The sequence below is a fragment of the Borostomias antarcticus genome (assembly GCF_949987555.1).
Source record: "Borostomias antarcticus genome assembly, chromosome: 17".
Lineage (NCBI taxonomy): Eukaryota > Metazoa > Chordata > Actinopteri > Stomiiformes > Stomiidae > Borostomias > Borostomias antarcticus.
Genome location: NC_140250.1, coordinates 22,237,634 through 22,255,164, shown reverse-complemented (window position 1 = coordinate 22,255,164; position 17,531 = coordinate 22,237,634). Strand labels below are relative to the sequence as shown.

Here is a 17,531-nt window from a genome sequence, read left to right as displayed (position 1 = left end):
GATGACGCATCGCATAATCTATAATAAATAATAAAGGCTATTAATAATAATAAAGGCTACGACGCTGCAGTGGCTTCAAATGTGTGATATTATTTATCCAGCACACTTCTTCCATGACTTCTTGAAATATTTCTTTAGGTATGTCCATGTTTTCTTCCATCGATTTAAATAAAGCAAGCGGGAAGTAGGAGGAAGTAGGACGCGGGCTCTACAGGCTCGAGTCGGAAGAAGGGGCGGGCTTAAGGCTGTGAAATAGACACCAGGCTCTCCTCCCCGAGGAGAGACTGGTGACGCAAGGCTAGGCTGAGCTGGGTGAGGGATAGGGAGACTGATGGCACACTGTTAATGAATACATGCAGACTCAAACAATAGGAGAGACCACATCAGTATTGTACAGTATGCCTTCAAACACTGCTTGTAGATGGAAGGCAATGCATTGTGCTGGGAGGTGTTCGGATTCAGATTTTTATTTGTCACGTATATAGTACAGTGTACAAGTGACAGTGCACAGTGAAATGCTACCGCTGGCTCCGTGCCTGGGTGGCTGGGGTCTTTCAGGATCCTGTTGGCCTAGGTCTTGCATCTCTTGGTGTAGATGTCATCGAGGTGATGGAGTGGCCCCCTAAGGTATGTTCAGCTGACTGTACTACTTTCTGTACGGCCTTGTGATCCTGCATGCTTCTGTGCCCATACCAGATGGCGATGTTCCCAGTCAGAATGCTCTTAATCGTGCATGAATAGAAGCTCCGTCAAATCTGGTGGGAAGCTCTGAATTTCCTCAGTTGTCTGAGAGGGTACAGTCTCTGCCGTGCTTTCCTCACCACAGCGTCTATGTGTGTTGACCATGTCAGGTCCTTGGTGATCTGGACACTGAAACGGTCCACTCTCTCTACAGGGGTCCCATTAATGTATTAAGGGTTGTAGTTCCTCTCCTGCTTCCTCCCAAAGTCCACCAGCATTGTCTTGCTGACATTCAGATGGAGGTTGTTATCTTGGCACCACTGGGCCGGGTGCCTCACCTCCTCCAGATGGGCCTTCTCATCATTATTGGAGGCTGTATCCAGGGGTAGATCGGCCAATCGGGAACACCGGGAGTTTTCTCGGTGGGCTGGTGCCGTGCGTAGGCCAGCACTATTCTGGGCCGGTTGGCCGGTAGGATTTGAAAGAAAAATAATAAATAAAAACTCCCCCCCCCCAAATCCTTCCGGCCCACATTTGTAAGTGTTCCCATCCAGCCCGACCCAGCCGATTGGTTTCCTAGGGCTAGGCTATCCTATCACAACAGTTTCCGTGCTGAGACCCTTCCTCAGCATCTACCTTCCCGATCTCGGTAACCTGTTACACGTTGACAACTTCAACTTTGGAGTAGGCGGATTCGAATGTCTGGGCCCAGGCGGCGGTCTCAGCACAGAGGCACACGAAACGGACCAGAACAAAACATGAAGGAGGGCGGAAAAGAGCAGCGAGTTAAAAAATGAAACCAAACGAACGCTGCTAGATGCGTGAAGATTTCTGATTTATTCAGCCCCTGCAATGGCCCCAAACCCAACTGCTGTTGCTGCTAGCATTGGGGAGGACCATGAGGAGGAGATAGAAAAAAGGTTTACAAAGCACGCACATCCAAAAGTGATAAGCTCTAGTGCTGGTGGACAGAGGTGCAAGGTGATTGGAAACATAACATCTGCATACTAGATATGCTCCCATGAACATTTATAACCACCTTTATTACCATGAGGAGGAGCACATGCAGATCGCAAGCAGGTTGGACACACTCTGTTTCTTTATGCCAGCATCTGCCTATAATTTTGTGTTGTTGGAAGTGGATCATTCAGCTCAATGTGTTTTGTCGTGCCTGCCGCGGCAGTTATATTGCAAGTAGCGGAAGTAAACCATATGTGTTTAGTTTTGTGCTGTTGGAAGTGAACCATTCAGCTCAATGTGTTCTTTCATGCTCGTCGTGGCGGTTGTTATTGCAAGTAGCGAAAGTAAACCATATGGGTTTTCCTGCTGCTGTGGGCGTGTCTGATTGTGAGTAGAATGTAACATACATACATGCCCTCGTCATCTTTTAACAGCAGCAGCACAATAACAATACGATATGTAGGGCCTATACAATAATAATAATAATAATAATAATATCATTAACAACAACAACACCAACTAATGTTGTTAGCCCATGGTTTTGAAACACCCGGTTAGATTTATTGTCCCAATCCGCCCCTGGCTGTATCGTCAGTAAACCTAATGATGGGATTGGAGTCAAAGGTGGCTACACAGTTGTGTGTGTACAGGGAGTACAGTAGTGGGGGCAGGACACAGCCTGGGGGGCTCCCGTGTCAAGGGTGAGGGAGGATGAGGTGCGGCTGCCAACCTTCACCACCTGGGGTCCAGGATCCACCTACAGAGGGGGCTGCCTAGCTCCATGTCCCTGAGCTCGGTGACACGCCTTGCCCCTTGTTCTTGTCTAGATGGGATAGGGTAGTGTGGAGGATGTGAGTAAACACATCGTCTGTGGATCTATTGGGTCAGTACACGAAGTGTAGAGGGTGCAGAGTGCTGGGCAGTGAGGAGCAGATGTGGCCCTTGACCAACGTCTCGAAGCACTTCATCATCACAGAGGTGAGAGCTATCGATTGTCACGGAGACAAGCTGGTCTTGGCTTCTTGGGTACGGGGATGATGGAGGACCTTTTGAAACGTGTGTGTATGATAGACTTGGCCAGGGACAAGCTGAGTATCGCTGTGAACACAAGTGCCAGTTGGTCAGCGCACGCCTCGAGGACCCGCCCTGCGATAGCGTCTGGTCCTGCAGCCCTCCTGGTGGTCACTTGCTTAAACATCCTTCTGACGTAGTGTTCAGGGAGAATGAGCAGATCTGCTCTCTCTTCACCCCTGCTCACCTCCACCTCAGATGTGATGGCCTTTTGGTCACTGCTGGTCTCAAAGTGTGCATAAAAAGTGTTGAGGTTGTTCACAAGAGCCACACAGTCTCCTTATGGTCAGTTATATTATTTAATCCTTGTTTTTTCATTGTAAATAATTATTTTATAGAGTAGATGCACAATGCTATTGCTGATTGTCAGCTCTCAAAGTGCTTTTAGTCTGCATTGCCACACCAGCAGTGTGTAGCCTTACAGTAGCTATTGATAAAAACCCAACTTGAACTGTAATGTCTCTCATTGTCTCTCTCTCTTTCTCTTTACCAGCGTCCTTTTGTTTCTGAGTGGATATACAGTAGTAGGCTACTGCCGCAGAGTGAACATTCAACTTTCATCAGCTTCAAAGCGCTTGGAGCGAACAGTTACACGAGGAGCTTTTTTCCTTCCCCTTTTCATTTCCACATGGCGTTTCTCAGATACTCTTGCGCAACACCTATTGATCCCCCCCGCAAAAAAGCTCATGACTGTCAACCGACAATTCCAAATACCTTCACTGATACGGGGTAAAACGAGGACATCGAGGAGAGGGAAGAAAATCTGAAAGCGATTCACATCTGCCTCCGTCTTCTCTCTCCCTCTCGCCCTCTCTCTCTCTCTCCCTCTCTCCGCCTCTCCTCAGAGCTGCTGTCAGCCTGCCACGAACTGCGTTGCCGCTACGGTTGCGTCATGACGAGGAACGGCACCTTCTGTTTCTGCGCCGACGGCTTTGAAGTGGGCGAGGACGGAACGAGCTGTAGAGGTAGGTGCAAGCGTTAACATCGCGCCGAGGCTCGCTGTCGCTGCCCACTCTTGCTCTCCCTCTCCTTCACCCTTGGTCGGTCAGACAGGCAGGCAGGCAGGCAGGCAGGCAGGCAGGCAGGCAGAGAGGCAGGAAGACACGCAGGCCGACAGACAGACAGCCAGACAGACTTCTGGAGTGAGCAGTGAGAACCATCTGTCAATAAGTCTGGGTCCTCTCCAACCCAGACTCCACATCGCTGCCTGACAGCCTGGACTTATGACAAGGTCACCCTCAGAGGTCAAAAGTAACTGGTGGGGAGTCTGACTGGACTCCCTGACTGGACACATGCTCCTAACACAAATGAAAGCCGGCAAATAATATAAATTTGTTTGGTATAGAAATGCAAAGGGAACTAGATTTTGCCTTGATTGCATATTATGTTTTCCTTCTTTAAGTTATCTCTTAGAAGAATGACTCATAACCTTGACATTCCATAAGCCACACAAGAAAGTGCAGTACAGTAGATGGCATACAGTACTGTGAATATCTTAAGCACACAAGCCTGTAGGACAGTCTAAAGGAGACCCTGAAGTGACACTTTTCAGAATAGTATCCAATGACTAAAGCTGAGGCTGCATGGCTTTAGAGTAATTATATCTAAGGTTGTACACTGACGCCACATTAAGCATACTTTATGTATGTGGGTCATGTTTGAGCACACCTAATTTGTTACAAATGACTCTCTTCCTCCCTTTCATAGACCATGATGAATGCGCGCTGTACGGCGCATGTAGCCAAACCTGCCTGAACACCTATGGGTCGTACACATGTAGCTGTACAGAAGGATACCTCCTCCAGGATGACAGAACGTCCTGCAAAGCCAAACAAGGTAAGAAACGCTGCATTATCAACGGCATCGTCTGCATGACGCAGTATACAGTCTGTGCTTCATTTCTATTAATACCAGGGGGATAATAAAGTATCTATCTATCTATCTATCTATCTACAGTATCTATCTATCTCTATCTATCTATCTATCTATCTATCTATCTATCTATCTATCTATCTATCTATCTATCTATCTATCTATCTATCTGTCTATCTATCTACAGTATCTATCTATCTATCTATCTATCTATCTATCTATCTATCTATCTATCTATCTATCTATCTAATTATCTACGTATCTATAAGAGGGGTTTTTCACCCATGCAAGGGTTTCACAGTTCTAGTTCATCTTCACCTTGGTTGGTTTCCAGCTCTGGTGGAGCAAGATTAATGTGGTCCTGCAGTGACCAGTTCTATCAGCCACATGGGACTGGGTAGACATGGTCAGGTTGCGTTTATGATAGAATTAATGAGCACAAGGTTTAATCTGGGAACGGTCGTGAGTATTTTGTAGTGAGACAATACCCCAGCATGGCCCTTATATATGTTACTCTCCTACAGTATGTTGGCAGTGTATCACTACTGTATGTGAGTCAATGTTTGCTTTAAATAATTATAATTCACCTTTAATTCAAAGCGTTGGCATTGCTGTAATTCTATTTTAGATAAAGTCCCCTGATATAAAATTCCAAAATCACAGTCGATTCAGTTACCATGAAGAATGTGTTTGTTCTTTCTCTTTTTTGCTGTATGGTATACATGGGTTGAAAATAGCTCCAGGCACGGCACACCTAGCTGGGGAGAGGTACACTGTTGCTGCTTTTAATCAATGTGACTAGTGTCCTACTAGGAATAAACTGAATATGATTACCCATAAACTTAACTGAACCCAATGCTCACACCCATTAATATTAATTTAGCAGAGAGGGATTGCAGTACAGGGATAACTATGGGGTTACCATTAGTTTTAAAAAAGCTCATGAATATAAATTTCAGAGCATACTCTCTGAAGCTGTAAAATGGGGAGCAGTAGGGTAAGACACATTAAGGTGTTCGGTGTTACATTTAATTTCATCTTCAGTTTTTTGAGATTATAGGACTACAGAGGGTTATATGCATTCGCTGTATTTGCGATTATCATCACTACTGCATACCGTATCCTTCCCAGGAAGTCAAACTTGTTTTTACCTCCGCCCAGGACGAAGTCCAGAGGAGGTAATGTTTTTGGTGTTTTGTGTTTGTTAGCTAGTTAGTTTGTCTGTCAGTCAACAGGATTATGCAAAACTACCAGAGAGATGTTCCTGGAACTTGGTGCCGGAGCGTACAGTAGCATGGGCCAAGGAAGAAGCCCTTCACTTTTGGAGTGGATCAAATCATGGGGTGGATCCGGAATTTATTTTTCACTTTGGCTAACATTGCCAGATAGGTTTTGATTTGGCCTTATTATATTATGCAGTAAGGTAGAATAGCTGTATGCACATTCAACCTGTCTTTAGGCCAGGTGCAGGATTAAAGAAAAACAATCTACTTGTTATATTATGCATATGCCATATGCTGTTTTTTTTAAATATATATTGTGAGATCGGTCATTTGGCGGATCCACTAGTTATTTTTCACTTTTATTAACATCGACCTCAAGAGACGTCCTCCTCTAAACTAGAAAAGCATGTACACATTCCTCTAAACTAGAAAAGCATGTACACATTCCTCTAAACTAGAAAAGCATGTACACATTCCTCTAAACTAGAAAAGCATGTACACATTCCTCTAAACTAGAAAAGCATGTACACATTCAGAAACTCCACGCTGACGAAATGCATCATGGGCGGAATTCTGCATTCTAATACTGTAACTGAATGTACCAGTGAGAGAAATTTAATCTGTACAACACTGATTTGTCAAAAGAGCCACTACAGTGCACGTTAAAAATAGTATTGAACAATCTGTGCCTTTTGTACTCAAGCAAACACCAAAATAAGATTTAAGATCATATTTGGACCTGGGTTTGATTGAATCTCAAGCTAAACAACAGTATCAGCGAGTCTAACCAGGCCCTCTTCACACCCTGGGATATTTCAGTAGAGAGTAATGGTTGGCACCCTAAAGGTTAACTCAGAGGGATAGTGTTAAAGAGAAGTGGCTTTAAGAGTGGACACACTGATTTATTACCCATATTAGGGCAGCAGACCCCTGTCTTGAACCTAAAGGATGAATCACGCTTTTTGGGTGAACTCAGTGGCAATAGGCGCCAAATTAGGCGCCAAAAATAGGTTGTATTTGCTCACCAGTCACTGTGCTACACCCCTCTCTGGCTGAAATGATGTGAAGAGTTTGGAAACACACACTTTGTCCTGAGTTGCTTACTGTAACTGATTGTTGTGGAGGTTCTATAGAAATAAAGCATACATCAAATAAAACAAAAACATAAAAGTAAGGTAATCTAGCTATCTAAAAGCATAAGTTAATTCACAGCAGTTGATCTTCGCCATCATGCCATGAAACAAGTCCAAATGAACGGAGGTGAAACGGCGGGCGTGTTGTGGCGGCTCTGTGGCGCCCCCCTCAGACCGGAGATGACAGGGGCGGTTCGGTGCATTCCGCAGAGCTGGCTACACTCAAAGTTTTATTTTGGCTCTGTGCGCGCACGTGCGTGCGAACACGACATGTTTGGAATTATCTGCGTTCATTATGTTGAGGGCTTTATATCAGTCTCTGGCCGTGTGTCTCTGTGACCTTCCCACGTCAAGATATGGCTGTTTAAAACCCACCCATCGACAATGAATGAGGGGGATTTCTCACTCCAGAGCACTTCATTCGAACCAATGAATGAACCAATGAAATCAACACGCCACCGAAAACATTATTTTCCGCAGTGGCTGTTATTGGGGAAGAGATAATAAAATCAAGTATATTGTACAATTCTGTGTTGTATGGCTCCATCTGGATGTCTCTAAAGTGATTCTTCACTCTTCATTACCGCTGCCACATTTTAATCTCTCCACATTCCACCAATCAAACCCCATTTCTTTTTTTGATTTCAGACCCCGGCGACAGTCCTCCGCTTCTCCTGATTGGAGGATCCGATCGTATTGTGACCACTCACATGAATGGATCTGGTCTACAGTTCCTGAGGGCTGTGGATTCCAATGGAACTCTGGCTTTAGATTTCAACTCTGAAGAGGAGACGGTGTGCTGGGTGGTAGCCTCGGACACCTCGGGGTGTCTTCGCTGTGCTAAGATGAAGAATCGGAGTGGCTTCACCGAGGAGCGGGAAATAAAAACAGTCCAGAGCTTGCAGAGTACGTATCGCTTCACCCTCTTCATCTCCTGTGTCGCTAGCTCTCACTGTTAATTGACAAACCATTCAACTTCGCAAATACACTCTTGAAGGCATGTGAAAATACACACACACACACACACACACAGGCACGCGAACACACACAAAGAAACACACACACACTTCAGTTTTCTTTAACAAGTCAATCCTTTCAAGTTAATAAAAACAATTTAGTTTGGAGTGCCTCCCTAACGGTGGTTGAAACGACAATGTTTTTTTTGTTGTTAATTTTTATTTTTCTGCCAGCAATTTTACTTACGATGTTTCACATACACTATTTTTCCATACATTATTTTTAGTAAAATATACTATTTATATTGTTCATCAATATCAGATCGGGCCCTGTACTACGAAGCACGTTTAACATATCCAGGATATTTTTTCGCTGGATCACTTGACTAAACTAAACAAGCGCCACCACGCTTAAGTGCTATCACGACGGAGGTAAGAAACTCGTTAAGTCTACCCAGCTCGCCCAATCTAGCTCCTGTATGAGGCGTGCACATATAAAGAGACGTTGTTTGCCGATATGGACAATTGCAAACATGGAGAGGTCTAGAGCCACCTACTTCAAGCAAGTGGAGCAGACCATCATATTTCAGAAATAGGAGTCTTTAAAATATATGATCCTGCTGAAAAGCAACACAGTTGCTGCAGCTGAAGCCAGTAAGGAAAGCTAGCAAAATACTGCTGAAATTGTGAATGCGTTACCGAGTATATATTCCTATAGCCTAGTATTGGCTTATCACTGCCCTCATCATCATGAATGCACAAGATGATCTGACTACAATTACTACTACTACTACTACTACTTTGTGTAGGCTATGCCATGAAATTAATGTGTTGCTTACTGTAGATATACAGTTTTATACTGTATCTATCTATTCATTTATGGCGTGAAAAGCAATTATAGTCATTTATTTCCAGGCATGGGTAACAGTTCAGCTAAAATGTATTTCTCTTTGTTCTAGGAATGGGAGAACAAGTAGGCTAATAAATCAACAACAATACAGACTTGAAAATTAAATAAAATACAGACTTGAAAATTTAATAATGTGTTTTTTACTTGGTTCCCCACATCACCTACATTAAACTAGCTGTAGCAATAAAATGAAAACCAATGCATAGCCTACAGTCTGCAGGACTTAATGCATGACTTCAAAGTATGACTCATGCAGCTGACAATAAACCATTCCCTCGCTGACAATCTGTATTTTTCATTATTATATGCTCGTCAGCGAAACCCTAAGCGGATTTTGTAGTCTGTAAAAAGTCTTGCCAAGGCCAAGAGTACCTCTCACTATTTTTTTATTTTAAATTTGAGCATACTGTAGGTCCATGGGACTTTAACAGTGATGCAATTTTTCCAAGTGAATTGATTGCAGCAGTACTTCATACGATTTGATCCAGAACCTAGAACATGCTGTAACCTGCCCTGGAGCAGGTTAGCTTGGCAACATAAGCTGCCATGGCGATATAGCACGGTAAAAAGTGAACCACCGTCGTGATACTGACAAGCCAGGATTAAACCTGAAGTTATCATGCTAACCCAGCAAATCTGCTTTATAGTACAGGGCCCTGGACTCTTATCAAACATATTGTGTGACTGAGACTGTTTTGTTGCTATCAGAGACTGTCACATGACTGAGGTACAGTAGACGTGTGTGTGTGTGTGTACAGTATGTGTGTGTATGTTTGTGTGTGAAAATAACTAATAATCTGATCTGTCTTTATTCACAGATGTTGAACACATGGCCATTGACTGGCTCACTGGCAACTTCTACTTTGTTGACCGAGTGAACGAGAGGATATACGTTTGTAATCGTGGTGGAGATACATGTGTTACTATCATAGGTCTGGATCTGGTGAATCCTAAAGGAATAGCAGTGGATCCACTCATGGGGTAAGCTTTGTGCGTGTGCGTGTGCGTGCATGTGTTAAGTGTTTCACTTGCTTATGGGCTTGCTGCAGTGTGTCCTTTATACAGTAGTTTGTATTTAAAGGATAAGCATTTCTGCTGAAGAATTCACACATCAGCCTATCCTCACACTTTGACTACACGGTCGTATTTTCTCTGTCTAATTTGCTAGAAAGCCATCGCTCCAGACAGCTCCCACTGTCAGGACATTCATTAGTATTCTCTGATTCTCTCCCACATCCCCCCGGCCGAAAAACACCCCTGCAGCATCTCTTGGTTTCAGGATTTCTGTTTCTGTCGATGCCACAGTGTACCCAGGCCAGGAAAAAAATAAAATAAACGTGTATCTGGAACCTAGGCTTTCAACTGTACATGCTGGAAGGTATAGAGGAGAGGAAAGGCTACACAAAGAGACCTTGGAGGAGAGAAGGGAGCCTTGATTATTCCCGTTATCAGCAGCTAAAAGGGGTTTTCTGTTGTAATATTCCCAGAGAGCGGGAATGAGTAGCTCAGTAGAGAGGCAGGGACATTATATTCATGAGGCTACAAGGACAGGCTTGGATTCAGAGGAGCTTTTTAATGAGGCACCTTTTTGCGAGAGACGCACTGTAGTATCTTAGCGCCAGTGCTTAGCAGAGCAAAGACCATTCACAGAGCAAACATCATCAGCGCGGACATATCTTAAAGTGTATTAGAGACTCGTATGGTACAATATATCCAAGTTAAATCCTTGAGTCCTTACAATAACAACCTTTGGAAGTAACTTGATGAATTAACCTTTGAAATATGCCTCCTGCTAACCTCACATTGAGAACATCCTCCCTCGCACGCACAGGCGTACACGCGCTGTTTGGCGGGATGGCGGTGTAGGGGAAGAGTGTAGGGACCCAGGGGAGACGGTGGGCGTCGTGGTGTAGGAGAGTCTTCAGACACACGGGAGAGGTGGGCGTCATGGTGTAGGAGAGTCTTCAGACCCACGGGAGAGGAAGGCATGATGGTGTAGGGGGGAGAGAGCGTCCAGGGCCCCGCTGGAGAAGTGGGCGTGCGTGTTGTTAGCCAGAACGGTTATCAGACGCAGGCTTCTCTCCCTCTAATTGGTGATGCGTGGCTACAGCTGTTTGTTCTGAGGAGAGGAGGGAGAGAGAGCAGGGGGGGTCTGTGCCCCGGGCGATGGAGTGAAAGCAGAAAGCGATTTGGGAGGATTGTGTTAGCAGCACAGCGGAGGAGCAACGTTTAAGAAATATGCTGCAGCTTTACTCGGTTGCTCTCCATTTTGTTGTTGGTCTGAAGGAAAGGTACTTGTTGACACATTCAAATAACAATCCTTCATGTGCCTCAATAAACCATTTGTAGTTAATTAACGGTTTGTAAATGATGAGTAGATATATACACAGAACCACTGTGTGAGTATACTCACTGAATCTGACAAGTGACCCCATTCTACTAGAGACAGTCGCTCCATTGCATCACTATAGGGAGATTTGAGCTAATTCCAGGTTTCTGACTACAGTATATTCACATATTATCTCCTGATCATTTATAATTCTTATCAATCAAGTATTCAATTATCTACAAATTGTTTTAAAATTATGTATAAAGATGTTTAAGTAGGTTCCCTTCTTTCCTCTGGAAAGCCTACAGTATTCTCTTAATCTCAAGAGGACTTGTGATACAGTAGCTTCGGTGCTAATTTTGCTTGCAGTGTAGCGTCCTTAACTTCCAAATTCTGTGGCGATATATACTTCCCATCATCATGCTAACACTTCTCTCTGATATCAGAGTCAGAATCTGTTTACTGCCATGCAGTTTCTCTTTCCACCCACTGACGTCAACAGAATGAAAGTAGATGCTGTTTCATGTCACGCTTAAGAGTAAAGACATTTATCTTTGATGGTGTTTAAATGGAGCACTCAGTCACATCATAGAGTTTATTAATGATGTGAAAATTTCTTCCGTGGCGCTGAACACTTGCTATTGAGACTCCCAACGACGTGAGAGTAGACTGTTTGGCATATAGCCATTCTGTCAATACCTTGAGATGGTGAAGTATAGCAGAAATTATATTAACTTAAGTGCGCACATCTCCTGTCACTGCCAATTGTGTGAACAAATTGAAAGTTTCACAGCTCTATGCTCAACTTATCATCACAGCCTGGTTGATATTCCTGAACAGTGATTCACAATCTGCCTCAAGACGGGCTCTCACTGCATCAACCTTTTCATGAAGTTCTTAAGCATCTTCCACAAGGTTTTAGTGTCATCTCTGTTCTAACAGAGTTTGACTTTATGCTTTATATATGCATGGATCAGTGTGTCATTCTCTCAGAACTCAGGGACAAACAGAACATTGAAAGGGTTTCCTTATCGCAAAAGTCTTCCTTTTCTGCTAGAGATATGAGTATCAAAGGAAATTGTCTCTTTTTGGAGAGTAGGCTAATGTCCCAGCGCCATTGTTGTTTTTTTCTCACATTGAGTGCTTTAAGTTATAGAGACACTAACTTTCTGACAAAAAAAACAACACTTCAGACTAGTGTCGTTACACGGTCTCTTTCACTCGTTGAAGTTCATTCCCCATTTTAGACAGGAGCCGTGCCGTCTCTCCGTGAGCTTTAAGCATAGCATCAGCAACATCGTAATCCAAGAAAGCCATCATTTGTATGCTATGTGAAGGAGCTGCACCTGGAGCTGGCTTTCTTGCTGACTGTTATCTATTTTTCAGCCCCAGCCTGCGCACAGGTTCAAAGGCCACCCGGCCCCACCCCCCATGACTTCACTTGTAGGGATTAAGGAAGCTCCTTCAAACTCCCTGGCCGTGTCTCGTTATCCCTGGCAGCCCTTCTGGCTCGCGCTCACAGAGCCACGGGGGCAGCCCGGTCCAAATCCCACACCAATTTAGACGGAAAGGACAATAAGCTGTGGTTGTCCATTTTGAACATGTCTATTATGAATGTTATTAATAATACAATGCAAAGTGCCTTATCAGTTGTTCAGAAGTGCTGTCGTTATTCTGTTTGGGACCAAGGACTGGTATCTGTTAAATCTCCCATTCATTCCATGTATTGTTATACTTCAAGGAAACATATTTGATTTGATCATCATTGTTTTATGAAAAACACTTTTCCTCTTGAAATGTTTAGCACTGAGTGGATGATGGTAATTTAGTGACATTGGTTGCAAACCAAATGGGAATTGTCCAAGACCAGCTGTCGTTGTGGGTATAACAATTATAACAGAAGGTATTCAAAACTCCAGAACAATATTAGGTAAGAGGTTTATTGACTGTAGTTCTATGGTGTTATTTCAGCCCTCCAAGGCTGCTGTATATCTAGGCTTTGACTGGGTGATAGTCAATCTAGTAAATATATTCTAGAAACCAGCAGCCAAGATGACCTCATCTTAAGACCTCCTCCTTCAGGGTCTGATCTATCTGGTCTCTGGGCTAGTAGAAAGGGCTCTCCTCCTCACCCAACTTAACATTCCTGAGGCTCACAGGCCTGCTTTGCTGTAGCGCTACTTATTCTTCTATGGTGAGTAGGCTAACGCAGTATTAACCATAATCCCCCCCCTCTCCCCTCGGATCCTATCAAGGATGCTCTTCTTCACGGACTACGGGAACGTGGCCAAGGTGGAGCGCAGCAACATGGACGGCACCAACCGGACCAGGCTGGTGGACGACAAGACGGAGCAGCCCACGGCTGTGGCTCTGGACCTGGTGAAGAAGCTGGTGTACTGGGCGGATGCCTACCTGGATTACGTTGAAGTGGTGGATTACGACGGGAAGAACAGGCATGCAGTCATCCAAGGAAGTCAAGTGAGTGTCAAGCCGCGGCGAGGACTTTCTTCCTCAAGACGCAGCGCCCCGCACGCCACAACAAATGAGTCTGGGGACACTTGTATGGCTAGGCGGGCGTGGTGGTAATTGGAAAATGTTTAACCTTTTCTCAGTAATTTCCCTTTTGTTGGTCAACCGAGACACTTGGATGACCGTTTAAGACTCTTAGGGATTACACTAACTGCCCTATACTGAGTTACTACTATACTGAGTTAATACCTGTTATTTTAGCAGAATCTATCAATCTAACCCTGCCACTACACACACAGACAAATTCAATATTTCCTGGAGGACACATTCAAATATTTTTCTGTCACTGTTTCATAACAGATTTATGTCCATCTTTCCAGTCTGCTACCTTACGTAAAAAGTAATATATTCCTGGTGAATTTGTATTTCGCTGGGATGTTCAGTGATTAATTCATGTTGACGAGTGAGAGGAAGTGGGATGAGGCCGCCGCAAATGGGCAAGCCATTAGTCTTTCTCCCGTAGTACACGTTTGAGACAGATTATTAAGGAATATTATTATTCAAAAGGAGACCTATTGGAGGCCTTTCCTCTCCAGCGATGATAGGGAGGAAAGAGGCCATGCAGAACGCCTCATTGTGCCTGCAGGTGTTCTTAGCATAATGACGCTGGCCTCTTTTTTTAACGACCGGCCTCTGTGGACCTCTGGGGAAGACAGACTGCATATCATCTCCATGACAAATGCATGACAGCTTCCCTCTCTGGCAGATGATGCTGTCTGAGCCGCATTCAGTAACTACCTCTCATAGATAGATAGATAGATAGATAGATAGATACAGTAGATAGATAGATACATAGATACATAGATAGATACATAGATAGATAGATACATAGATAGATAGATAGATAGATAGATAGACAGATAGATACATAGATAGATACATAGATAGATACATAGATTCATACATATATACAGTACATACATACATACATACATGCATACATGCATACATGCATACATGCATACATACATACATACATACATACATACATACATACATACAGTAGATGGATGTTGTATTACAGCAGTAAGTACAACAAAAAGGCACAATCAGGACCAGTTAATCAAGTACTTAGGAGTTCACCTGGACACCATGCTGGAATAGTTTAGTGCAGGGGACTGAACCCCAGTCTCCCCTTCGATAACCCTACTGTCTACCAACGACCAAGAGGACGTCCTCTGACCAAGACATTTTGGATTACTGTTTATGTCTCAGACAGGGACGTCACCAAATAGTTTGGAATAAACTTTTTTTTTCTTCTTTTCTTGAGTAAACATTCATATATATGAGGAGAGCCACTGAATAGACTGCAATGTGGATTTCTTTTGGATAACCCAAATAACAGAGCAGTATGCAAGGCAAGCCAAAGTGATTCAGAGATTGTGTGTAAAATCTCTATGGAAATGAGGTTCTTGACTGTTCCCAGTATTACAGGGGGGATGGTTGAGTGGTTCTGGGGTTGTTTTTGTGCCACGGGTTTTGGGGTTGAGGTGAGGTCCGCTGGGCTGAGGCAGTCCTGTGAACACGGCTCACCCAACCCTGTCTGTGTGTGTGTGAGGACAGGGGTTGAGCCTGGTCTGTGTGTGTGTGTGAGGACAGGGGTTGAGCCTGGTCTGTGTGTGTGTGTGTGAGGACAGGGGTTGAGCCTGGTCTGTGTGTGTGTGTGTGTGTGTGTGTGTGAGGGGTTGAGCCTGGTAAATGTAGCGTGGAGAGCAGTGTCAAGGCCAGAGACAGGACAGAGTCCCAGAGGAGTGGGTCCCACTCCCTGACCTCGTAGGCTGGTGACTCACACACACACACTCACACACTCACACACACACACACACACACACACACACACACACGCACGCACGCACACACACACGCACACACACACACACACACACTCCACACTCTGCTCGCTCCGATCCTGGAGCTAGCAAGATGTGTGCGGCTAGGCAAAAGTCGAATCCTCTCAGGCACTGTGTTTTGCAGAAGTATTACTCTTGCTTGGCTGGATTCTGCACCATCAAAGCATTTCTGTGCTCTGTTCCAGGTGTCGTATATCTACGGGTTAGCGGTCTTTCAGGACTATCTGTATGCGACGCACTCAGACCCTGGCAAGAGGAGCAGCACAGAGGTACTGCAGATCCACAGGTTCAACAGCACAGACCCCGAGACGCTGACCAGAGTGGGCGACCTGAGAGAAATGCACGTTTACCACAAGCTCACTCAGCCGAAAGGTAACGAGCATTCGTGTAAAAGGGTGCACATGTGCATGTCGCTGTCAAACAGGCATGGCGAGCGTACCGTACATGTGACAGGCGTGTCCGGGAGGGATTTCTGCATCACCGGTTGATACAGAACATCCAGGAAGATAACGGTGGACCAGAGCAACTAAGGATAATGCATTGTTGGGTCGATAGTAGATGTAGATCTCTCTCTCTCTCTCTCTCTCTCTCTCTCTCTCTCTCTCTCTCTCTCTCTCTCTCTCTGTGTGTCTCGCTCTCCCTCTCCCTCAAGATTCAAGATTCCTTTTATTTGTCACATGTAATGTACGGTGTACAGTCACAGTGAAATGTTGCTGCCGGCTCCCAGTTCATGCTACAGATAAACTGTAATACTCCATTTCCGAATTTACAAATTTACAAATTACAAATTTACAATTTACAAAAATTACAAAAATGATCTCTCTCTCTCCCTCTCTCTCTCTCTCTCTCTCTCTCTCATCTCTAGTTAGGAGTCATGCGTGTGAGACGGACCCGTATGGGAAGCCAGGTGGATGCTCTCACATCTGCCTGCTGAGTGGCAGCTACAAGTCCAGGAGCTGTCGCTGTCGGCCAGGCTTCGGCCTGGGGAGCGATGGGCAGTCTTGCAAAAGTTAGTCCGTGTTCGCCACCTCAAACCCTCCCCCGCATGGCATTGCTTTGATTATTCAAGGTTTAGACACTCATCATGCCATTATATGATACCATTCCAGGAGTGTATGGTTTCGTTACCATAGTACAAATTGTATTCATCGCACATTTCAAGAGACGCAAAGAAGAAGAATGTCATTGGTATTTCTGGCAACATAGCGTGTATATTGATATTGACTGAATACACATTGTTAAGGTCAAATGTCACTTTTGAAGCAGTGAGGGCACATGGCCCTACCTCTGAAAGACATTGATGAAGATACACATGAGTTGACTGGCCCATTTGAAAATGACATTCCACTATCGACCTGTTGTTAGCCTGATTCATTATTGCCCTAATGGAGTTTTAAGTTTGTCTGCATTTGTTGGTTTGCCTGATCAATCCATGGACATTGTGTAGTTGACAATAATAGCAGAAGATCAAATTGATGACACGATCAGAGGTCTACCGCATTTCGATCTAGGTAACGAAGCGTCGGGCCGGTCCTGTGACACCTCTGATTTATCCCCCCTTCGGTAGATGTTCTGATGACACCAGCGTCTCTCTCCCGTCTCCTCTCTCTTCTCTCTCTCTCCTGTCTCCTCTCTCTCTCTCCTCCTCGCTTCTCTCTCTCACTCCTCTCCCCCTCTCTCTCCCTCTCTTCTCTTTCTTTCCTCTCCCCTCTCTACCACCCTCTTCCTCTTTTCCTCCTCTCTCCTCTCCTCCGCTCGCTCTCACCCTAATGAGATTCAGTGCTAAATGGTAGTGCTTCTTCATGCAGCAGTCACGGTGGGGTTTGATATCTGGGGCTCATACAATGCTTAATTGTCTCCTGGGTAGCCAGGCTCCCCCTCGCAGAATGATAAATTGAAGCGATACATGTGTGGTCTCAACCACCCCCAGTCGCCGAGTCTCCTGGGTAGGGGCTGAGAGCGAGTAGGGGTCCGCTTCTTCCCCGCTGCAGCCCCCCGATCCTCTCCCTCCTGCCCA

At 44.7% G+C, this 17,531-nt stretch overlaps 1 protein-coding gene across 1 annotated transcript in view; it reads left to right on the top strand.

The window, feature by feature from the left end:
* Positions 1-17,531, top strand: part of lrp1bb (low density lipoprotein receptor-related protein 1Bb) — a gene marked incomplete at both ends in the record, with an annotated part of 163,069 nt that overhangs the window by 36,708 nt on the left and 108,830 nt on the right. Inside the window, 7 exons of the mRNA XM_084452101.1 lie at positions 3,558-3,677; positions 4,420-4,548; positions 7,589-7,846; positions 9,625-9,787; positions 13,391-13,613; positions 15,700-15,886; positions 16,380-16,523. Coding sequence (XP_084308227.1) covers positions 3,558-3,677; positions 4,420-4,548; positions 7,589-7,846; positions 9,625-9,787; positions 13,391-13,613; positions 15,700-15,886; positions 16,380-16,523 — 1,224 coding nt within the window. The remainder of the gene's footprint in view (positions 1-3,557; positions 3,678-4,419; positions 4,549-7,588; positions 7,847-9,624; positions 9,788-13,390; positions 13,614-15,699; positions 15,887-16,379; positions 16,524-17,531) is intronic.